Source organism: Nycticebus coucang, chromosome 24 (assembly GCF_027406575.1).
Source record: "Nycticebus coucang isolate mNycCou1 chromosome 24, mNycCou1.pri, whole genome shotgun sequence".
In the NCBI taxonomy this organism is placed as follows: domain Eukaryota; kingdom Metazoa; phylum Chordata; class Mammalia; order Primates; family Lorisidae; genus Nycticebus; species Nycticebus coucang.
The window spans coordinates 9816110-9840446 of record NC_069803.1 but is presented as its reverse complement, the minus strand read 5'-3'; the positions used below and the strand labels follow the sequence as shown (position 1 = coordinate 9840446).

The 24337-nt window shown below is 39.6% G+C and overlaps 1 protein-coding gene across 4 annotated transcripts in view; it reads left to right on the top strand.

Moving 5' to 3' along the window:
* The window catches only part of NRG1 (neuregulin 1), a 1208564-nt gene extending 1184477 nt beyond the window's left edge, over positions 1-24087 (top strand). For 2 of the 4 annotated variants that reach the window (XM_053578488.1, XM_053578490.1), the window contains exons 7-12: positions 2558-2616; positions 14215-14317; positions 16301-16427; positions 18695-18825; positions 19848-20054; positions 22808-24087. In XM_053578488.1, coding sequence (XP_053434463.1) covers positions 2558-2616; positions 14215-14317; positions 16301-16427; positions 18695-18825; positions 19848-20054; positions 22808-23462 — 1282 coding nt within the window. In that variant the 3' untranslated portion in view covers positions 23463-24087. Of the gene's footprint in view, positions 1-1875; positions 1944-2557; positions 2617-14214; positions 14318-16300; positions 16428-18694; positions 18826-19847; positions 20055-22807 lie in introns of all 4 variants that reach the window. The other 2 variants (XM_053578489.1, XM_053578491.1) reach the window with 1 other exon arrangement.
* Positions 24088-24337: the final 250 nt, after the last annotated feature.

The following is a 24337-nucleotide window of genomic DNA, read 5'->3' as shown; positions in this document are numbered from 1 at the left end:
CACACAGAGTATTCACATCTCTTACACCATGTTCTTTGTATGAAGCAAGCTCATTACTGTGTGCTCAACATGAAAATTTTAATTGTTATGAAGAATGCGAACAGGTAAGATGAAAAATGATTGTTATCAAATGTATCCTTAATTCTGAGAATTACCTGCTTTAATTATAGAGTCTGTATGAATTTATAGTCCTCGTTCAGAAACAAATACTAACCTCATTTATTCAGAAATTATTTTGTCCAGTAAGTTATGGAAAAAGTTTCTGTGTATTTTTTTCTTATATGTCTTCAGAGGAATTCTTATCGAAACATATACTTGATGAGAAATGACCCCAAGCTCATAGGTTATAGCCCTTCTTCACACATTGCTCTGGGTAGGTCTTCCTTTATTTCCTGCAGCAAAAGTCTTCTAAACAAAAATCAGTTCATTTATATAAAAGTTATATAAAAACTCTTTGAAGAGTTCAAAAGAGCTATATTTGTTTAAGTTTACTGAAGTTTTTACAAGTACTTAGGAGGCAAAAAATCTGGAACTGCAACAATTTTATCTTGCAGGCCATTTTCATGAAGTAGGAGAACTCTCTATAGCAAATCACTTGGAAATTTGGCTTGAAGGGAAATGACATCACCCTTATACTTGTAAAAATGAATAGTTTATTTGTATCTCTTAGCTGTCAAAAAGATAGTGTTTATTCTTATTTACTCTGGAGAAGAAAGGGTTTTATGAAAGTCACTAGGTATGTGCTGTTGGTGCCAAATTATATTAGGTGCTTTGCATAATGGTTATTGTTAGATGAACTATTAATAATTATGACTATGGGTATTGGGCATTTGAATAAAAGTTCTCCTATGTGATCTGTAAGTATATTTTCTTCCTAGAACCTTTCAGTGGTCTTATTTATTACAGCATGATATTGGATAAAATGAATCCAATTTAAAATACTTTGGTTACTAGAGTAACGGTAACAAAAAAACAATTATTAATGTAAATAACTTCCATGGTTAAACAGTAACAAAAAAGAACAATTATTAATGTAAATAACTTCCATGGTTAAACATAAGCCCATTGGGTAACCTTAAGAATGATACTGTACCAACATTCTAGAATTGTGATAAATGTGAGTGAATAAAATGTAAATTTTATACAATTTCAAACTAGTTTTACCTTCACTGCAAAATGACATCTATGAAGTACTTCCATAGAATAAGTATAATCGTATATTTGCCATTAATTAAGGGTAACTCATTTCAGTGAAGTTTGTTCTAATAAAAATCTGCTTCTACTGTCTGTCTTTCAACACTTAAAAATGAGAGTTAATTTGTAACTCTTTTTTTTTTAAAGAAAAAAGCAGGGAATGTGGTTTTTCTCATTAGTACACCAGAGTACGAACGTACATGGCTTCCACTGCTGGACGATTTAACGTGTGCCTTATAAAATACCTAAGAATTAAGGACAAAATTGGGGGTATGTGAAAGAAAGCTGCAAGATCATTTAATCCAAAAGATAGGGTTGGAACACGTAAACTCTTATCAAAACCACTGTTTTAATATTGTAAAAAACCATTGATCAGTGGCAAGTATGGTCTTGTCAAAGGCCTCGCCACCCTGTTAACAGCAGCATTTCAGTCTCACTGCAGTTAAATTTCAGTTCACTGGTCATTTGAAGACCGAAGCAAACACCACCACCAACAAAAGTCTGTCACCCACAGTTTTCATGGGACACAATTTTCTAAATGTTTTTTCTTTTCTTTACATTGTTCAGTACCAGGTCATTTTTAGGAATCTCCATATCCCATAGGAGGGAAGTTGCCAGTCTGAAAGTTCAGTGTCGTTAGCATTTTTTTTTTTTTTTGCTGATCACGTTTTTGCCCTCTAGGTGCCAACCTGGATTCACTGGAGCAAGATGTACTGAGAATGTGCCCATGAAAGTCCAAAACCAAGAAAGTATGTTAAAATAATCTGAAACTTGCTTTCTCCCCCAAACTACAGCAACAGTCACTACCACTGGGTGTGTTTACAGCTCAGTGGCAACTGATTCCTTTTGTTCTAATCTTGGCTTCACCACTCAAGGCATAATAAACCCGTTCAGTGTGACCTTATTGGACTGTCTCGCCACATGTCATGAATTTATAAGAATTACCAGTCAGGCTGGCTGGTGATGGTGGCACTCACGGCAGACAAACCAACCAAAAAACATTTCCTTCCAACCACTGTGACCTAAGCTATCAAATGGGAAAACCAAGATGGCTAAAACGTCAGATTTTAAGAGGCTCCCTTGGAAATGAAGCAGTCACTTAAAAATGCTGGGATCTTTCTGTCCTGCAGACCTAAGACCTGCATCTCGTCCAGATTCTCAGCGTTTATCTGGAAGGGTGTGCACGGGCGGGGGCTGCCGAGAGTTTGGAAGCCTCCATTAGGACCAAGGGATTCTGTTCCCTGAGGATGTGAACCCACCAGGTTCAGTCAAATGAAACTGAAGGAGCTTCTTTCTAGCATATATTCACCTCTTCTCTTTTTCTCTGTTTTTTTCTACCATTGTTTTTTGTTTCTTCTCTCAGGTGCCCAAATGAGTTTACTGGTGATCGCTGCCAAAACTACGTAATGGCCAGCTTCTACAGTACGTCCACCCCCTCTCTGTCTCTGCCTGAGTAGGAGCATGTGCAGTTGGTGCTTCTTGCTGTGCTGCGTCTGCCCCCAGGTCCCACCTAGAGCTAGATGCGTTTTACCAGGTCTAATGTTGACTGCCTCTGCCTGTCGCATGACAACATTAACAAAAGCCATTGTATTACTTCCTCTGTTTGTGACTAGTTGGCTCTGAGATACTAATAGGTGTGTGAGGTTCCGGATGTTTCTGGAATTGATATTGAATGACGTGATACGAAATTGATAGTCCATATCAAGCCGTGCAATTATAATAATAAAGGCATTGAAAAGTCTCACTTGTATTGATAAAATAAAAATCATTTCACTGCACAGTCCATCTTTTTTATGCCATGACAGCACCCCAGAAAGGGTGTTGCTAAGCTGTAACCAATATGCTCTTGAAGTGATGGTAAGTTAATTCAAGCTCAGAATGTGTTATTTATGACAAATAAACATCGTAAAAGGAATTCAGATGTTTCTCTTCATTAACCAGTTTGTATTTAGGTATTTAAAAAAAACACTAAATAGAAAAATGAAAAACAAACATTTCACAGCAAATGAAATATCTCAGGAAATAAGTAATTCAGGACAAGTTTAAACAGTCATCTATATTAGCATTTACTTTGGGTTAGCTTTTCTTTACGTTAGTTTCAAAGGAAATTTTAAAAGAGTGACTTTTTAAAAAATATGTATTACTTGGGGAATACAACAGTTCTACTCAGAGATGAACTGAGAAATTCTGGTGGATTTCTGTGGCTTGGTGAAGTTTAAACGTCACCATTCCTAAAAACCCAGTTCACATTGTATGTAATTGCCTGGATAAATAAGCTCTGTATTTGTCCTCTTGTGAACTGGGTGGGTAGCTTTTGATTCTGGAGCTTTCAAAACATTGTATTTAAAATGGATTGCATGTAGTTATTTATTCAGGTGAAATATTGGTAGTTTTTTCTGTAAAGGTGCAGGTGGTAAATACTTCAAGGTTTGTGGTGTGATACTGTCAACATCACAACTACTCCACCTTACTACCTTGTAGCAGGAAGGCAGCCCTGGATGGTACTGACGTGTATGGCTGCACTCCGGTAAATCTTTATCTACAAACCCAGACAATGGACTGGACTTGTCAACCACTGATTTAGATTGTCAGTTACTCACTTGGAAAAGTATTTCACACAGCTTGTTGCAGTTTAAATTGATATAACATAAGAAACAGTGATGTAAGCTATTTAGAGAAACCCTAAAAGAATCCTATTGACCCTTACTCTGATACATGCAAAAAATAAGGTTCTATAACTCATGTTATCATCATAGAAATTTTCAGAAGAAATTTTATAGTGCGTTGGGGGAGATTAGGTCTATCACATTCAATCATTTATTTAGTGGGGCGTACTTACTTTTTACACAGGCTACATATCAGAGATTTTGTCATAGGCTGTTTTTTTTTATAAAAGAAAAGAAAACTTTTGTAAAAAATTGACATTGCAAAATGTCTAAATACTTCTGCACTTTATTTACCAGTCTTTAAATCATATGTATTCAGTGGGCAGAATTTTTCTATACATAGCTATAATTAATAATTTAATTTTTTAAGTAATTATGAAAGGTAGATGGAAAGTAAAAATAGAAGAGAAAATAGAATTTTATTTAATACATGAAACCCAAACCCAAACCTTTTTAGAAATATGTGCTTGTATTCAAACAACATAGATGAAACAAGTTCATGAAACTCTATAAATATAATAAATTATAGTTCAGATTTTAATGAAAATTCTGAACAATTAAGTTAGGCTTAACTTTGTGGTATTATATGGAGTTTGTGCTTTGAAAGCAATGTTTGGGCCCCATATATAGAAAATCATTAAAAATGAAGCTATATGGGGCAGTGCCTGTGGCTCAGTGAGTAGGGCGCCAACCACTATATACCAAGGGTAGCGGGTTTGAACCCAGCCCCGGCCAAACTGCAACAAAATAATAGTCAGGCGTTGTGGTGGGCGCCTGTAGTCCCAGCTACTCGGGAGGCAGCTGGAGGTTGCTGTGAGCGGTGACAGCACAGCACTCTATGAAGGGTGAAAAAGTGAGACTCTGTCTCTAAAAAGCTGTATCCCATAATAATTACATAGATATGACAATAGGAACCAGACAAAAAATGCTTTCAACTTCTCTTGTAGACTATTTTCTCTTTCAGAAGATATCATTTAAAAGTATGTATTTGTGAAGCTCAGGGTGTGATTCCTTAAATAAATTCTTCAGTAAGCTTTCAATACCACTTTTGGAAGACATCCAGAAAAGCAGCATTCATATTTAACCTGATTTAGCAAATATTGCTAGGAAACACATTTCTAAACAATGCATTTAATGACTGTGGGTCCACAAGCCTTGTGTCTGGAAAAGCAAGAGCTTCCAGTCAGAAATTGCTCTCCAGAATTGCCTTATTCAGAGTTAATTTGCTGACCTCTGTGTCTTAAATTTTCAATTTTCATCTCTCCAAACCCCTACATGGAGGGCAGGGAGATAAATCTGTCCTACTCAGGCTCTGCGCCTGTGGCTCAAGCAGCTAAGGCGCCAGCCACATACACCTGAACTTGCGGGTTCAAATCCAGCCCGGGCCACCAAACGACAAGGGCTACAACCAAAAGATAGCCGGGCATTGTGGCGGGCACCTGTAGTCCCAGCTACTTGGGAGGCAGAGGCAGGAGAATCGCTTGAGCCCAAGAGTTGGAGGTTGCTGTGAGCTGTGATGGCACAGCACTGTACCCAGGGTGACAGTTTGAGGCTCTGTCTCAAAAAAAAAAAAAAAAAAAAAAATTTGTCCTGCAGCTTCAAAGAGAATTGTTTAAAATTTACCAAACAACATGTTCCGTTGAAGAATGGCATTCCTTAAGAATGTACACTTTTAAAAATACTAACACATAACTTTACATTATTAGAGTTTGATACAGTGGTTCTAGTCAAAATGTCCTATGGGGCATTTATTGATTTATAAAAACTGATTTAAAATATGAAAGAAAGGAGCAAATATATATTTTATAAGGCAGCCATTTGCCTTGAAATAAAACATTATTTATAGTGCTTTCTAGGAAAATACTGTCAAGGTTAGTTAGCTTCAAGTCTGACCTATCCTGACACAGAATTCCTACTTGGCAGGACATGTGATGAGGGATGTGTGTGTGTGTGTGCGCGCACATGTGCATGTATACAGGCAATCCATAATCAATGCATTTACAGTCCTTTACGATGAAAAAAGAAAAAGCATTGACAGTTTCAATAGTTAGAGTCAGTATGGAATAAATGTGTCAGACATAAGGAACATATAATAAGACCTAATTACGGAATATGTTAAAAGAGTACAATTTTAGATCTTTTAGGCCCATTCTTAAAATGCACAGGTTACACTGCATCAATTATTTGCATGGATTTCTAATCATTTTTTAAACCTGTTGAAATTCATTTGTCAAACGTGTATCTTGCTAACAGTAGAATAAAGGAACACTTTGCCTGTAAGAATTGTCATGAATATCAACAATTAGTGACATTTTCCTATGTGTGTGTGTTTGTGAATGTGTTCATGTACGCATGGAACTTGGGAGTAAGGAGAAAGTCTCTTGTTACATTTCCAAGGGCTCAGTGGCAGTACAGATTGGTATATATGGATTAAAAAGTATCTACATTTCATAAAGGTAAGTCTAAAATTAGAAGTCAGACACTAAATTTGACCCATTTAGAACTGGCATTGACAGAACTCCATTAGAAATCTCAGAAGTATAAATAAGTCAAGACTTAGGCGTTAAGTCTTTGAAAATTATTTGCACAAGTAGGCCCCAGAAGTTAAAGAGTAAAATCCTGAATGTCCTCAAATTTTAACAGAAAGCATAATTGCACGGATGTATAATTTTGGTAGGAGAAAGTTGTCTAATTGTTCTTTTCTCTAATCCAATTGAAAATTTAAATTAACCTGCAGGTTAATCAGTTTTCTTCAAGCAATTATAAAATTCTAAGGCAAAGGATTAGTGAGTCAATAGTTTCTGAAGACTCTTATATTTAAATTAATTTTTTATATTGCTTAGAGCACAGCAGGAAATCACATGTAGGAAAGGAAACTAAACTGTTTACAGTAACCTTTGTGTTTTTGAATTATTAATTTAATTTGACAAACGCAGTGGCGAGGCAGAAGTTCAATAGGAAGCATGAGATTCGTAATGAGCCTAAGCCAACATTAGATTAAATAGAACAGACAGAAAGTAATAACCTCTTTAAAAAATGAAAAGTGTGCATTCTGCTTTTTTGACTCACCATGAAAAAAATGTAGCTATCAATAGTAAAAATAAATTAGAGCAATGTTTGCTCCAGGTCTACAATGACTGATGCATGCATCCTCTGCTTGTTTCCTTGTTAAGGCTATGGCCAGAAGAGATTGCAGTTTTAAGTACCAATTTCCCATTGAATTATTTGAAATTGGAGCTGCCTGATATGAATGACTTCCCATGAAATGAAATTATAGTTAGGTTCACAGACTTACCTATAAAACTGTAAATGCAGTAATATGTATGCATGGGCATGCTACTAATTTTATTGAAGACTTAACCAAGCTTTCTACGCAACTAATATAGATCATTAGCAGTGTTCACGTAGGCATGGAATAATGATTCTCTGGAAAGAGCTTTTGTAGATATCGCTTGATTTTAACCCTTAAATTATTACTGACTGGTAGGAGGAAAAGGCAAGAAAGGCAGGGAGTTCTAGGAAGAAAAACTGGGTCACATCCTGGAAGTGAGGAAGGGAATTTATTATCAGCTTCCTTGAGAAATGAAACGTTTGCACTTTGATGTTCCAGAGTTTATAGGAAGAAAACAAATGGGGAAAAAATACGTCAATTTGACAAATTGAGTGTTGCACAACAGCGAGAGAAATTTGCTTGGATCTGAATAAATTATTTTGCTGTGAATGTTGTGCAACCAAATTAACCCGAATCCCCTCACTTTTAATTTATGAAAACTTTAGGTTATTTGCTTGAGTCCACTGGACCCAAGGCAAAGGAGATTCACTGCTATATATATAGTGCTCCCATTACCCTTGCTATTCAATGTACTATTTGATACATGCTTTTCTTTTTTAATTTAGGAAACTTCATTTCCTTAAAGGGCCACAGTAAGTGTTAAAGCATCCCAAAAGCTTACAGTTTTCCTGGCCACGTGATTAGTCAAAAGTAAACGTAAATGCAGTAAGGGGCCCAAGGCTCATCTCCAGATGTGTCTGTTAACCCCTCTGCTGTTAGCTGACAAATTTGATGTCTTCTTTCTTCCCCAGGAACACCTAGTGAGGTGTGTGTTCATACCATAGCATTTTGTTTATGATAAATTAACTTGTGTCAAAGTCACTAAACATGTCAATGACAGAGGCAGGACCTCAAACCAAGATGATCCCAGCACACTTACCTCCTATATGAGGTACTTTTTCCATGCCCGAACTGAAACACCTCCTTCACTGCAGTTTTTCAAGCTTAAGAGATGCTTTGCAATATTATCAGATTGCCCAAGTACCTGTCAAATCGGTGATCAAGGGGCTATTATAGAGAACTCTGTGTATATTCTATTTCCCCTTCCCACTTGCCTCCCCAGCCCCCACATGCACACAATGAAGGCAAGTCCTAAGGGATTCTGCACGATGAAATTTGATTATCAATTTTTATTTTGAGAATGAAAAATTTTGTTTTTCTTTGCTTCATTTTCCTCATTCAAACCTGTGCAGATTCAGCTAGTCTTGCAATCCTGGGGTCTGTGGAACTGGACCTGCCAGGGCTACTGGCTGACGGTCACACCTTTGAGTCCCCTGCCCTGGGCAGCCTTGCAGATTTTCTTAATGCCCATGCCAGTCGGAGCTCAGTGCTGTGGAGAGATGATCTAATTGGTTCTTTGTTATTTGAAGGAGAAATAAGTCGAAATTAACTAAAAACCTCAGGAATTGTATCTGCCTTGCTTAATTTTTTTTTCTGTTTGCTAAAGTAAGGCATAGAATTGTTCTATGCTACACAGAAATTATACATTGAAAAAAAATAAATAACAACTCGAAAGAGTCTCCAGTGTCCCATATCTTTATCTGGGTGTTTTTTGGGCAGAAGCATTCGTTGCTTTCTGTGAATTAAACACATAAATGATGAAGAAAGTGGGACGTTCAGAGAAGAAAATGAGACACAGCTAAAAAATACATCACCAAAGAAAAAGAAACATTAGAGCACAATTACTCACTAACAATGAAAAATGTAAATTCAGCATGATAACGTTTTCAGACCAAATAACATCTTCTTGGCTTCTGCTCCTGGCTCTGCCCCTGTATGGCTTTGGGTAAAGAAAAGAAAAGAAAAACTCACCTCCTTGGAACTTTTTAAAAAGTTAAAAAGAAATGAAATAATTTTAAATGATTTTTTTCCTGATTATAAAAAAATCTGCCTTTTTAAAAAAGAAATAATTTCAAATGATTTTTTTCTATTATAAAAATAATGTTTTCATTTCCAAACAAGGAAGTAGTGTCAAGGATAGGTGAGCTGCATTAACTTCTCCCTCAGTAAGGTCTTTTAAGGGTTAATAAAGACACAGTGTGCGGTATTTGCACACCCCTTACAAAGTGGAGTTCCCTGTGTGGGCTCCGGGGGGCGTACCTGAGCACTGCTTCCTTAACCGCCCTGCTCGCCTGGTCAGTGTGCACGCACAGAGAGCCGTAGTTGTCGTGTTTAATGTGTTTTGGAGTGCAGTGTATTGCTCTTTTCTGAAACTTTTTCCCTTTCTCTTTTTTTGTCAACTTTCTGCATTGGCAGAGCATCTTGGGATTGAATTTATGGGTATGGACCAATCATCATTCCTTTTAGCCTGCAGAATTTAGAGCCTATGAGCTGAAATCTTTTTCCCTTCCTGCTCTTACCTTTCAGTTCCTAACTAATTTCCTTTGTCTTTAGAAGGGATCATACAGCTATAACAATGATTTCTCTGCTTTCAATGTATGATTAGTTTACTGAGATGTTACTGAATGCAGCAGCTTTTAAATTCCCAAATTCCTTCCACTTAGAGTTTCAAATCACATCACCCTGCTACAGATTCACACATATGCCTCCTTGTTTAATCCCCTGATTAGATCTGACTATGCCAGTTTATAAAAGCTGGGGTAAGTGGTGCATGAGGCTATGGGAGATAACAAATCTGAGAGCAAAAGAAGTTTAAACGTACTTAATTAAAAAACACACCACCTCTAAGACTGATGGAAGTTAAACACACAATGTAAAAATCATCTATTTAATATAGAGGCCTTGATATACATAGCAAGCCCTTCTATACAATGCAATCTCATATTCACGGACTTGAACTACCCAGATTTTCTGGACATACTCAAGCATCGCTGGTCAACTTCATTATCTTACGAGCAAGGAAACAGAAAACAGAAAGAAAGAAGCCCTGTACTATTTTAGGTGGAAATTCCAGTGGTAATGGAATTAAATTTGAGTCACTAAGATTATCCAGACAAGTAATCAAATAGAAAATTTCACACTGTAAACATAAAAAGAAAAATCTCTTAAGAGCATAGGAAATTTAGGCATACTCCTTCCAAAGGCCTTCATTCTAAATACTTTGGGAGAAAAAGCCAGTCTTAGGAGGAGAGGGAAGTGGTGCTAGACCAGCCAGACCAGCCAGTCTTTCTAAACACTGTGTGCAGCCGTGGGATGGACATGGCCTTGGGTCAACAATGCAGTGTCCTGATTACCAAAATATCTGATCCCCTTCCAGCTGGTTTTCATGACATCATGCAGAGAGGTCATCCTACAGCCAGTTCTTTCTTTTGGATGATAACATTACAGTCTGCACTGAATGTAGTTTCCATAATTTGTGGAAAATGGGGCAGTTGTAAGCTCTAGCAACCATGGGGATAAAAGCACAATTAATTGCCCATTCCCCCCTCCCCCGAAAAAATTCTAGGAAAAAACAATTAATTTGATGAGCAAACCCCCACATTTATATGAATGGGCCTTTGTGCATTGGAGAACTTCTCCCAAGAGTAAGGACCACAAGAGAAAACTCCAGTATCACTGGAGTCTGCGTGAGTGGAGTTATCTTTTGGGGTTTCTTCCCTTGAGACAAAAATTGCCCCACTTCTGAAAAGGCTTATTGGCTTTCCCTGCAGTGAGGGAAAGAAGCCCACCATATGGATGAATCCCCTTTGGCCATAACAGTCTATTTCTCATTTTATCACTTTATGGTCTAACTATAGAATTTACTGTTTTCGATTCCCAAGCAGTGAAGGAAAGGAGAGTGCAGACATAGAACGTCTCCCTGAATAAGATCTTTCACAGGTTAGTAAAGACACAGTGTGCAGGTATCTACACTTCCCAGGGGTCCACAGTTCTGGGCCAGCCCATGTACTAAACCTCTGCCTTACATCCCTAAAGAAAATCAGACTTTACAGGTCAATTAAAACTGTGAAAGATAAGGAAGGGCTCTGTCTCCTGGCCAGGCCTGATCAGACTGAAAAATGTGCCTGATCAGGACACAGTGTAGTCCAGCCAAACCATAAAGACTCAGGAACATTTCTGCCTATTGAGATAAACTCACCAGTTGGATGGTCTGACTCTTGCTCGCTGCTCTGTCTGCATCTAATTTGCTCTTGCCCAATTGACCTGATACATGAGAAAAAATAATAAGAGAAAGAAGAATCCATTGTTACCGTTATTGTTCACCAAGTATTTTCCCTTGAATGCATGCATAGTGTTGGGTCACATGATCTACCAAAACCATGAAAAATTCAAACAGAAATTTGGACAAGAGTTGTAGTGCATTTAGTAAATGCTGATGAGAATACAGAATTTTAATCTCACATCTGTATTCTATGGGCCTTGGCTTAAATTGGCTCATTTTTACATTAGCCTTTAGCCTTTTTTGAGCTGCCTTTTTATTTCCATAAAATAATCATTTTACTGGAAAACGTGTGTCTTCCCACATAGCATGGGAAGAATGAGCCAGTCATCACGCACCATTTGTTCGCAAACCTGACTCAACCTATTCTTTTGTAATTAACAACAGCCAAAAGGAGACGTGTCCACAGATCCCTGGGAATGCACAGGAAGCCTTTTTTTTCCTCTTTAGCCCTTGTCCGTGCCCCCATTTTTGAACTTTCCAGAAGAGTTTCCCAGCTTTCTGTAAAGATAGGATAGTAAGATGTCAGTGAAAAGATGTAATCATGGCCTTACCATTTTAAAGAGGAAAACAGAGCGGAGGACCGAGGGCAGAGTCAGGCAAGCCTTGCTTTCCTTGGGGACAATCTCTACACTCCTGTTTCCTCACCAACTCCTCACAGCTTCACAGCCCAAGGAACCCTGCTCTGTGTCCTGAGTCCCAGCGAGGAGGACCAGCGGGATGGTACCTCTTCTTACACAGAGATACTAAAATGAAAAACTGATCAGAAGGTCAAGACGGGAGGCTACAGTGGCATCAGCTAACAGATAACACCTTCTAGCAAATCTCCTGTTCTGTGGCTGAGGTTGGGTGGGAGGAAAAACAACAGACACAGCAATTAACATAAGTGCTCACACACCATGCCCACATTTGACTTTTGCTGCACAAAGGAAAAAAAAAAAAAAAAGAAAGAAAGAAAAGAAATCCATGCCACCAGCTCTGTGTGTGCTGATACCTTATCTGGCACTCAGTGCACCAGCCGCTTTGCTTTCTAATTGCGGCTTCCAGATGACTGCTAGCCTAGAGTAGGAGTTATGCTGTATGGAATGACCCTTCCAAATTTGCATCCACTTTTTCTTCCCATCTGAGCATCCCCTCCCTCTGGTTTTCTTTTCTTTCTTTATTTTTCCTCCCTTAGTATCGGGCATGCTGTGCCAGGGACTTCAGATGGCTCCTTAACCTTTAACCTTGTTTTCCCTTGTACTTTTAATTCCTTGCTTTCTCTGTCATTCTGTCGGTCCGTCTGTTCTCCCAGTTTGTTTTTCTTCTCTGCCTCCACCCCCTTTGATTTGTTTTTGTGTAATCTCTGCAACATTCTCGTCTTTTACCCACTGACTTCTGCTCTCCTTCTTCTCCTGTTAATAATCAGTGCTATATTAATTTGACTTGACCATGTTCTTGACCTGTTAACTGGAGTTGGATGATTGTGGGCTTGGCTTGTAGGAAATGTTTTGTTTCATGATAAGGTCCACTGTATCATAGAAATTAAAATTTGCTTTTTCATTTCAAAAAAAGTCCTGTACGTTGCCCCCTCTCAAAAGAGAGAAGAAGGTGAAGTTGCTGAGATTGCAGATGGAAAATAGAAATATTCTTTGAGGGTCACATGTCAACATCCAGATAAGATAGCTCCATTCGTATGATATTACCCAGTTCTTCAACAGCTTATTAAGCTCGTTAATCATAATGCAGAGTCAACAGTTTGCATTATTTATTATGTGCTGGTTCAGTTCGCTTTCTGAGTGAACTTGTGAAGATCTTCCAATAAACACCAGTAGACTGGTCAAAAGCTCAGGGTCTCCATTAAAGCAGCAAATCTTTTAAGGATCTGACTTAATAAAACCAAGTTGTAACCTAGAGAAACTAATTTGCAAAGAGAAAGACTTCCATGAATTAGAGAGGGATTGCATGTGGGGTCTAGCAGTTCCTTTAGTTCAAAGTTCTAAGAGTCACATTTCCTTAGCATAACCTACACTAGCGAATTTGCCAAATTGTCCGAAGTAGAATGTGCAGTCCGTTCCAAATCACACATACCTTTTGTGCTAGTGACTTCTTTATACAAATAAATGTGTTCTCTAAGGACAATGGGTGAAGTAATTAGAATTGTCTTCCAGGGAAACAGTCTTCATCTGGGCCCACAAATACCCCACCCATCATTCTGGATTTTCTTTGATACAGTGCCCTGCTACTTCATATTGTTTTTCTTTTTTATGTTTATATTTTATGGTTAAATCATAGAAAGCATGACTCAAATTATTTGCGAACTACAAGCCAAGTTCATGTTTGCAAATGTCTTTAAATGTAATATATTTTAAGTTAGAAATGACTCTTTGTAAAGACCACTGGATGTAAAGTGACAATATAAAATCACTGGGAAACACAAGGAGATGGGGGGACATGGATAGAGAAGGGAGGAGAGAGGAAAGGGGGGTTCCCAGTGATGCCAATTCCAGCTCCACTTACTGATGTTGATTCCTGTTGTCTTTACAAGAGATTTTTACTTTTTTTGAAAGATATTCTTTAAAGATAAAGAGTTTATAGAGTTTTAACTAAATAGTTGTTTTGTAATTAATGTTCATAATCTCCCAGTTTAATATCACTTATATACCGGTATCTATAGCTTATAATTAGATTAATTAGAGTATAGTATCTTTATTGTACATGGCCCCAGCTGGCTTTGTTATTTACGTTCAAAGCATAGTGTAGAGCATGTTGTATCTTAGCTTGGTCTGTAAACGTAAAGAATTGTCATGTGTTTATTTTTCTTGTAAACATGGACAATGTCATGCAGCATGCCGACTGTTCAGTTGTAGTAAGCCCTGGCGAGTAAATGACCTGTGCTGACACCTGCTGTCCTCCCTTTCCAGAAGCGGAGGAGCTCTACCAGAAGAGAGTGCTGACCATAACTGGCATCTGCATCGCCCTCCTCGTGGTCGGCATCATGTGTGTGGTGGCCTACTGCAAAACCAAGTAAACCTTCCTTCCACCTGCCCTCTCTTCTTAGAGCAGAGACAGTCCTGGCTTTGCAAAGTCTGGGGGGAGGGGAAACGGGGTGAGGGGGAGAGAATTTCCCCCTTATTTTTCCCCTGCATAATGTTTTTTTAGGACCTCTCCTAATCAGATATACTAGAAAGCTTTGCCTATGTGTATGAGAGTGCTTAGCAGATTTATGGTAAGTGACCCCAGCCCCATGAGTGGAGAAAGGGCTTGTGAGACAACCTAAGACAAGTCCACAAGTGCCCCTGTGTCTGCATGCATGTCTGTGCGTGTGTGCATGTGTGTGCACGTGAGCACCAGGTACTAACAGGCAAGCACAGGTGACATCACTGCTGAGGATAAGTCCAATTCACACTAAAACTTAGAAGATAAAGGAAACACTTGGTGATATTTGAAATGGAGTTTTATGAAAGTTATAGTGATTTTTTTTTTACATCCCTACATAAATTTTATTCCATTCTTTTTTTCACCAGCTTTTGATTTGACTTCATTTTTCTGTGCACCAGTCCCCCTCCCTTCTCCCCCCACTTGAGTTTAATCGTGTTTTTCTCTTGTGTGCGTCTGCATTTGTTCATTTACTGGTTTCATATGAGTATTGAGTACATTGGATACTTGCTCTCCATTCTTAACAGTACTTACTTTATAGTGATTATTTTTCAATTCTATTAATATCTAATAAGGTTCGTAGTATAAATGCTCTCAAACTGTGAGCTGCACAAAAGGAATCTCATGGGAAGAAAAGCCAAACAAAACTTGCTTTGAAGGAATAGAAGGGAAAACATTACAGTAGGTTTGTGTCCACTGTGTTAGCAAGCACGGTTACTGTGTGACGTGTGTTCCCCTCACTGTTCTCTTGAACATTTCACTTCCACTTCGTGTCTGAAATAATGCTAAATTAATAGGGCTTTTAAAATTGTTTACTTCATAAAACTTGTATTGCCGAAATGTCCTTGGGAATGTTATTATAATCTGAATGTTGCATTGAGGAAGAAAAATAATATGCTTTTAGATCACAAAACCAAGGGCATGGGTTGTGTTCTCTCAGTCCCCCATGATTTAGTGTGTTGTCAGAATTGAGTAAGTGGTAGAGAAAGCCTTCACGGAATCAACCCACAAGTCCTTCAATATTCATTACCTAATGATATAAAAACCATTACAGGCTCGGCACCCGTAGCACAGTGGTTACACATTGCCAGCCACATACACTGAGGCTGGCGGGTTCAAACCCAGCCTGGGCCAGCTAAACAGCAATGACAACCGCAACACTAAAATAGCCGGGCATTGTGGTGGCACCTGTTGTCCCAGCTACTTGGGAGGCTGAGGCAAGAGAATCGCTTACGCCCAAGAGTTTGAGGTTGCTCTGAGCTGTGATGCTACAGAACTCAACAGAGGGTGACATAGTGAGACTTTGTCTCAAAAAAAAGAAGAAAAAATCATTACAAGAGTAGGATTAAGTTACTGTTGCAACAAAATCTACTGGCAAAATAGGTCTGTATTCTCACTCAAATATATGTGATATATGTACACACCAACTGTGTATAATATATAGATTCAAATCTCGGTTCATTTTTTTGAAACCCGTGAGAACAACTATAAAGGGAATCAGCCTTGTCAGTTCTATAAAACAAATGGCCATCTTTAAGACTTAGGCCGTGGTAGATTGACTAGGCAAGTTGAGATTTTAGCCAAATATCAACTTACTCATTTTCTCATGTTTTTTTCTTTCTTCTCTGAGCCAAACAACTACATTTCTGTTAGGATCCCATGCCGCCTTGTAATCTATTTGCTGGAGGTATGATCTCACTTATTCTGAGATGGAGTGGACACACTGTGTTCTTTCTTCCTTATCACCCGTCTGCAGCCTTGAGGTGCTCATAGGTGTCACTAGCCTAGAGGTTTGGCTGTACTAAGAAATGTAAACAACAGAAAAAATAAGCACTCCCTTTTTATATCCAGGAAACAACGGAAAAAGCTTCATGACCGGCTTCGGCAGAGTCTTCGGTCCGAGCGGAACAACATGGTGAACATAGCCAACGGGCCCCACCACCCCAACCCCCCTCCCGAGAACGTTCAGCTGGTGAATGTATGTTGATTCTGGCCAGTGGAGAAAACTGGGCAACTCTCCTGTGTTTGGGCTCCTTGAAGTTTATTTTCTAAAGCTCTTAGGCTTTTAGCTGCTGCCATTAATCACCATGGCTTCCAGGAATCCAAGTTTTTGCCAAGAGAAAATAGTGGGGACATTTTTTAAAGTGGATTTGGTGACTGTAAAACAAGCCCATTTCCTCGTAGAAAGTGTTGGTCAAGGGGTTGGAATAATAGTGTTGTGTTTATGGCCTTCGTTATTCATAATAAAATTAAGAGTACAGGAATCAAAAAGAAATGCTTTTTAAAAATGATTTGGAAACAAAGGCTACTCTGGTCTATGATTGATTAGTATGGATAACCAAGCAGAGGGCTTTGCAGTTATTTTTATTAGGGGCACTGTATAGCACCTGCTGATTTACAGTTTCTGATTTCCAAAGGAGGAAATAAGGTTATGAACAGGTCCAGTGGCTTATCAAACGTGGTTCTCAGGAGCAAAACTGGAAGAACGTTGCCTGGCTCTTCAGCATGCTGGCCCGGCCTCCAGCTGAGCTATATCTGTAATCATTCAAATACTTTACTTATACTTTACCAAGTAGTCAGCACTCAGTTTTTAAATATACCTGGATCAAAGAATATTAGATTCTGGAGACTTTTAAGATATCTTCCAAACCTCTCTCTCCCTTTATTTTTAACAGATAAGAGCCAGAGCTGGACTAAGCTCCCCTGGCTTTTGGACTAATGCTTTTTTGATTCTAGCATAATCCTAGTTTTCTTCATTTTCCTCTGCTATATGGCTTTTGTAAAATAAACAAAGCTTGAAGATTGTATTGCAGTACTATTTTCTATCCTATAAAAAAGGAAGTATATTTTGAGAAGATTTAAGTCCGGAGTTGGTGGTTACTAAACCACCAACTGGTCTTGTAGCAAAAACCTTTAGGAGACTGTTGGAGCTACTAGGTAACATGCTTTGTTGCTTTCTCTCTTCAACAGTGTTCCTCCGATTGTACAGTTGATAACTACGTGCGCAGAAAACATAACTGTGATCTGTCTTTATGTTATAATATATTATGTAATATATACAAGGCTACCTGGATTACCCTATGGTCAAGTTGTGTGAATTTGGGCTTTAATCTTTCTCAACCTTATTTCTTCATTATGAAAATAAGCATAAAAATAATACTTCCAAGACTCCTTGTGAGCATTACATAAGACAATCTACTTAAAACAGCCAAGTGGCATTTATTGAATGTTTGATGATTGTTAAACATTATTTTCATTAGACTTACTGAGCTAACATTGCCTCCCAGGAAGAAAGAGTGAAATGATGCCCAGTATAGAAATAGATCACTATGTATCTTTTCATTAAATCGAGCTAGCCGCACTTCCCAAGAAGACCCACGTGGAATGGCCTTTATATCAAGAGAATGACAAGTTGTATATTTTGGGGCTTCCATAAATATATCAGGCTCATTAGAGGCCACAGACCATCAGACTAGAAAGTTCCCTTCAGTAAAGAGTATTCCTTCCCATTATTTAACTCAGTTTGGTATAGATATTAATAGCATTTAAAACACAGCATCAAAATAGGCTTCTTTCAGTAATAGAAAGCAGTAATGGCTTCTACGATTTGCTGATGTGAATAATCTACCTGCACTAAATGCATGTGTAAGGCCCTTTATATGTGTGTTGTATAACACATGCTTTGTTTTATGGACTTTTTCAAGATATGTGACCTTGACCTCTACTATAACCCTCAACAATAGCCACTGATAACAAGTTAAAATTTTCAGTGATATCAATAAGGCAAATGGGTACCAGGAAATTAAAAAAGAAATTCCCAAAATATAGAAGTTTTTTTTAAAAAGTTCTAGTGACTTAAAATTTGACAGACTACCTCTATGCTATTGTTCCATTCGCATATTTGTTAGTCGTCTTTAACTTGCAGTAACAACAAAAATGAATGTTGAACATGTGTATGTATTGAATTCTAGTTGTGTTATCAATTGGAAATGATATGGAAGAAATAGGTCTTTGCTAATAAAATGTATCTGGGATTGTAGGACCTGTCTTGCGTATACACCTAGAGAGTATTTTACTAGCTCCATCCATCCACTCTAAAAGCCAGGGTACCCAGGACCATCCAGCTACTGGAGAAATGGAATTTATTACCAAGCATGTACATACACGAATAGATTTATTTGTGTATAACAACAGTAATATTTTAATCTACATGAATCCTGAAGTTATATCTCTTTGTTTATCTAGCAATATGTATCTAAAAACATCATCTCTAGTGAACAAATTGTTGAGAGAGAAGCAGAGACATCGTTCTCCACCAGCCATTATACGTCGACAGCTCATCACTCCACGACTGTCACCCAGACTCCTAGTCACAGGTATGGGAATGAATTTTTGCACATTGCCTTTTGTTATTGCCACTTAAGAAAGGAACTGGAAAGATTTAATGTGACTGTGAAATGTATAGTTTTGAACATTGACACTTTCAACAGCATGCCTTACATGCTGTATAAATTTAAGCCTCAATTTTCCTTTTACCAAAGAAGACAGAATGATACCCCCATCAGATCACTGTTCCCCTTTCTAGAGATTATCTTGCTGCACTGGGGAAAGTCTGTCTTTGGTTCTTTGTCTTCAAACTACTTACAAGCTGACTTCTTCTAATATTTGGGTTGCCCCGGGAAGTGCCCGTAAGAATTGGTTAAATGGCTGAACCAGTTCAAACTTTCCAAATGTCCCAGTGATCTCTGAGTGGACTCTACCAAGATCAACACGAGACTTCCCCATGTACCTCACACTGCAAAGTGTTTCTTTAACCTGAGCCGCTCTAGAGCAGAGAGACTGCAAGACTCCTTAGTACAGAGTGGCATTTGATAAATATCTGTTGAGTAAACAAATGAATAAACTATATCCTTACAAAGCCAATCTGAACCAAAACACTTTTTCTATAGCAAATATCTTTGTAACTATTCTATTCTGAGACGAGTCATGTTGGAGTGAGCTACAGACGCCACAATCATTCAAAATATTTGTCAGAATTGCTTCTTGTCATTTGTATTTTACATATAATTTTTTTTAATTTCAGGATATTAGGAGGTACACGTGTTTTGTTTACATATTAGTTGCACAAAATGAGTGAAGGGCATACGCATACCACCTTTCCTGGAGTGCACTGTACCTGATAGGTGTGCGTTTGCTCAACCCTTCTTCCCCACTTTCCACCCTTGGTTTTCGTTGAGATTTACTTCTCTGTGCGCTTAGGCGTTGGCCGATCCAACCTGGCATTGAGTACCTGTGTTTGTTTCTCCATTCCTGTGATGTTTCACTTAGAATGGGCTGCGTTTCCTCCAGGTTTTTTTTTTACTTAAATTTGTTGTCGCATCTTGCATTTCTTCCCTAGCTGGAGCAATGGACACACGGAAAGCATCCTGTCAGAAAGCCACTCGGTGATTGTGATGTCATCAGCAGAAAACAGTCGGCACAGCAGCCCCGCGGGGGGCCCAAGAGGACGTCTTAATGGCATGGGAGGCCCCCGTGAATGTAACAGCTTCCTCAGGCATGCCAGAGAAACCCCCGACTCCTACCGAGACTCTCCTCATAGCGAAAGGTAAAACTGAGGGGCACGGCTGCTGCAGAGGAGCGAGCCTCAGGCAGAGAGCCCCCAGCACCTGCAGCCTCACCTCAGGAAATCTGCTCTAATCAGAATAAGGGGAAGCCGTTACCGTCCTAGGAGTGCCCCTAGCTGATGAAATCAGCTTTTTGTTTGACTGAACTCATTTCTTCTGAGCTTCTCACACCGTCCCAGTGACTGGCCAGCGACAAACTCGCACAGAGCTGGAACGATTTGATGTGGAAGGTGCAGCAAATGGAGTTTCCGGTTCTGGCTGCAGGCTCAGATCCAGTCAGGGGCTCGCTGTCCTCAGTTGTAACATTAGAGAGATGGCCTTGATGTCTAATAAGGACCCTGCTATAATTCCAGCTCACCCGTTATCCAAACTCCAATATGCGGGTCGGGCAGGCTGCGTGTCCTTATGTGCTAACTCTGTCTTACTTACTTACTCCAGCTTCAGTTAAATCAGATCAAAAACAATGTCACTGCTGACGGTCACAGGGAGCAGCTGCTTGTGTTCCACCTTACAGTATAGTATCCCTTTTGTGTAATTCCAAGAAGGGATGAATAAATAAATCTCTTATGTGCTACGCTTGGCAGTCTCCACAGGTGGTTTTCAAAGCAGATATTGCCTTGGATGGGGCTCTTTATTCCATGATGTTTTGCTTTCCTCTGGGGAGATTGGATTGGGTTAGGGGAGTTATAGCAAAGGTAAAATAAAGAGTTGGGGAAAGTGGGCTGAAAGAGATACCGACTAGGAATATCGAATTCATAGATTCTCTTTATCTATTTTCACCTAAACTGGAAGAGAGCTATTCTCAACTGGTATTTCTAGCCCATCCGTAAGCTGTTACTTGTTTGTTTTTAAGTCCACTGTGTTTGGTTTTGTTTTATTATCATCTCAGTCTAATCTTTGAATATTTACTAAAAGGTTTACGTAACTACTTGGTAGTTACCCAGGTGGAGATGACTTGACAGACTCTCTGCACTCCTGCGCTGGGCAGCACTGATAACAAAGGGTGGTCCATCCTGGGCTTGCAGGTCATAGAGAGCTGATGTTCACTTCTTCAAGGGCCTTTCCCCAGAAATGGTATTTGAGTAGAATTGGAGGTTCCCCTGCAACCCGTCTCTGAAAATGTTGTCAGGGTCCAAAACTGGTTCAAAACATTTAGTCTTAAATTCATGTAATGAAATCTGTATCTGTCCAGCCTAATTCAGTCTTTTTTGAGATGCGAAAAGGTTAGAGATGAAATCTTTCTTCATCCCCACTCCACGTGTCATTTGCCCTGAAAGGCTGGCATGGCCCTGGGGTGGTGGCTTCCCTGCCGGCCCTGGACGTTACCCACAGTATTCCTGAACTTGAAGATCATAGAGAGAAGAGATGAACCACCTTTTTGTGTTGGTTGAATTTAGCTCAGAATTTCTCAGAGAGCTTAATTGAAGTATCCCTTGAAGCAAAAGTCTAAAGACTCGAGCCTCAAATATTTCAATTTCCAAGACACTTTCCTATTTAGAGACAGCTGGGTCTCACATCCATGTCTCTGTGACTCACAGAAAAGCAGGGAAGTTCACAGGATTCCTGTGAACTAGAGTTTGGAGGATGGTTGCCTTCGTCATCACAGGTCATGTCAAATTAGACTTCGTGAGTGGCAATGCGAGGAACAGAGTCATTCAGTACATACCCTGGCAACATTTTTATCAAAAGCTGAGAAATGTGACTCTGAATAAGCCGTATTGTCCTCAGTGCTAAAAGTCAGGCCTTGTTATTCATGGGGAAGAAAACAGCTCTGATGAAAACAGTATTCTCGGGATCCTGATGACAAAATTCACTGAGCAGTAGCAGGTATAATATGACGGAAAGTAACATGGTACAGTCAATCCTTGATTAGCCTAAGAGTGACGTAGCTGTGGGCTTTGGAAGAGAAGCCAAAGATTGGGCGTAGCCTCCATCACGGTGACTACAAAGCCACCCTAAAGTTCTCTCAGGCTTACCTTTGACTGTCTTGGACACTGGGATGGATGGTTACAAATTGAATGTTAACCAGTAGCATTTCTTGGCCAAAAAATTGAAAAGCACACAAATGTAACAGACTGTTACCAAGAATCATCTAAGTTTATATGCTCTTTTTTTCTTTCATAAGACATAACCTTATAACTGAGCTAAGGAGAAACGAGGCAGACAGCCCTAATGCATGCAGACCCCACTGTCAGCAGCGCATCTTAGATCTCCTCCCATTGCCCATTCGGGCTTCATTCTCTAAGACCCCTTGGCCTTTACGAAGGTATAGTACTTAAGTAATACTTCTTTCCATTCCAAATCCCCGAGCCTCGGTCTTCTAAGCCAGTGGTTCTCAACCTGTGGGTCATGATCCACAGGAACTGTATTAAAGGGCCGCGGCATTAGGAAGGTTGAGAACTGCTGTTCTAAGCTGAGAGGTGTCTGGGACCTAACACCCTCTTATCTTGGCTCCCATGCTTCTTTTTAAAATCATGATGAGATTGAAAATCCTGTAAGCTCTGATGAGTGAGGTGATTTAGCTGCTCTTTGCATGCACTCCTGTGAGGAAACTCTTGGCTACATAATTTTAGATCCCAAAGATGCCTAATGTCTTAGTGTAAATGGTTGAGCAGTATTCTGTGTGCAGACATTGTGTGTTCTGAGTAGAGCGTAGCAAGTACTCTGCCCCTGCCCTCCCCGCTCTTGCCTCTGATTCCACCACACTCATGCCGGGTCTTCTGTGCTCACACAGGTTTGTGTCAGCCATGACCACCCCGGCCCGCATGTCACCTGTAGATTTCCACACGCCAAGCTCCCCCAAATCGCCCCCTTCGGAAGTGTCTCTACCCGTGTCCAGCATGACGGTATCCATGCCCTCCATGGCACTCAGCCCCTTTGTGGAAGAAGAGAGACCCCTGCTTCTTGTGACTCCACCAAGGCTGCGGGAGAAGAAGCACGAGCACCACCCTCAGCAGTCCAGCTCCTTCCACCACAACCCCGTGCATGAGAGCAACAGCCTGCCCCCCAGCCCCTTGCGGATAGTGGAGGACGAGGAGTACGAAACCACCCAGGAGTACGAGCCAGCTCAAGAGCCCGTTAAGAAACTCGCCAACAGCCGGCGGGCCAAAAGAACCAAGCCAAATGGCCACATTGCCAACAAGTTGGAAGTGGACTGTAACACGAGCTCCGAGAGCAGTAACTCAGAGAGTGAGACAGAAGACGAGAGAGTGGGGGAAGACACGCCTTTCCTGGGCCTGCAGAGCCCCCCTGCAGCCGGTCTGGAGGCAGCACCCGCCTCCCGCCTGGCCGACAGCAGGACTAACCCAGCGGGCCGCTTCTCTGCACAGGAAGAGTTACAGGCCAGGCTGTCTAGCGCCATTGCTAACCAAGACCCTATTGCTATATAAAACCTAAATAAACACATAGATTCACCTGTAAAACTTTATTTTATATAATAAAGTATTCCACCTTAAATTAAACAATTTATTTTATTTTAGCAGTTCTGCAAATAGAAAACAGGAAAAAAAAACTTTTATAAATTAAATATATGTATGTAAAAATGTGTTACGTGCCATATGTAGCAATTTTTTACAGTATTTCAAAACGAGAAAGATATCAATGGTGCCTTTATGTTATGTTATGTCGAGAGCAAGTTTTGTGCAGTTACAGTGATTGCTTTTTCACAGTATTTCGGCAGAGACTCCCAGATCTTCTGTTTCGCTGGCTTCTGTGCATTGCATTATGATGTTGACTGGATGTATGATTTGAAGACTTGCCACTGCCCCTCCGATTGCTTGTAGTAGCCCTTGGTCAGAATGCCTTGTAACGGCACATCCATCCAAATGCTCCTCTTTTGTATGAATTTTTGTTTGCTTTCAGAATATGAAATGAGTTGTGTCTATTCTGTCAGCCAAAGGTTTGCTTCATTGGGCTCTGAGATAATAGTAGATCCAACAGCATGCTACTATTAAATACAGCAGGAAACTGCATTAAGTAATGTTAAATATTAGGAAGAAAGTAATACTGTGATTTCTTTTTTAAAAAAAACTATATTATAAATCAGAAAACAGCTTGCTCTTACTCAAAGGAGCTGCCACTTACTTTATTTGAATTTATTTTTTCTTGACAAAAAAGTAACTCTGGTAGGGATAGCTCAGAAAATGGGTTCTGGCTTGCTATCAGAGTCAACCTAACACCTTACAGGATGACTCAATCTCACCTTCTTTTTGAGGGAGATGATCCAGCAGCTCATCTAGTTGAAGGTCAAACCACAGCTGATAAA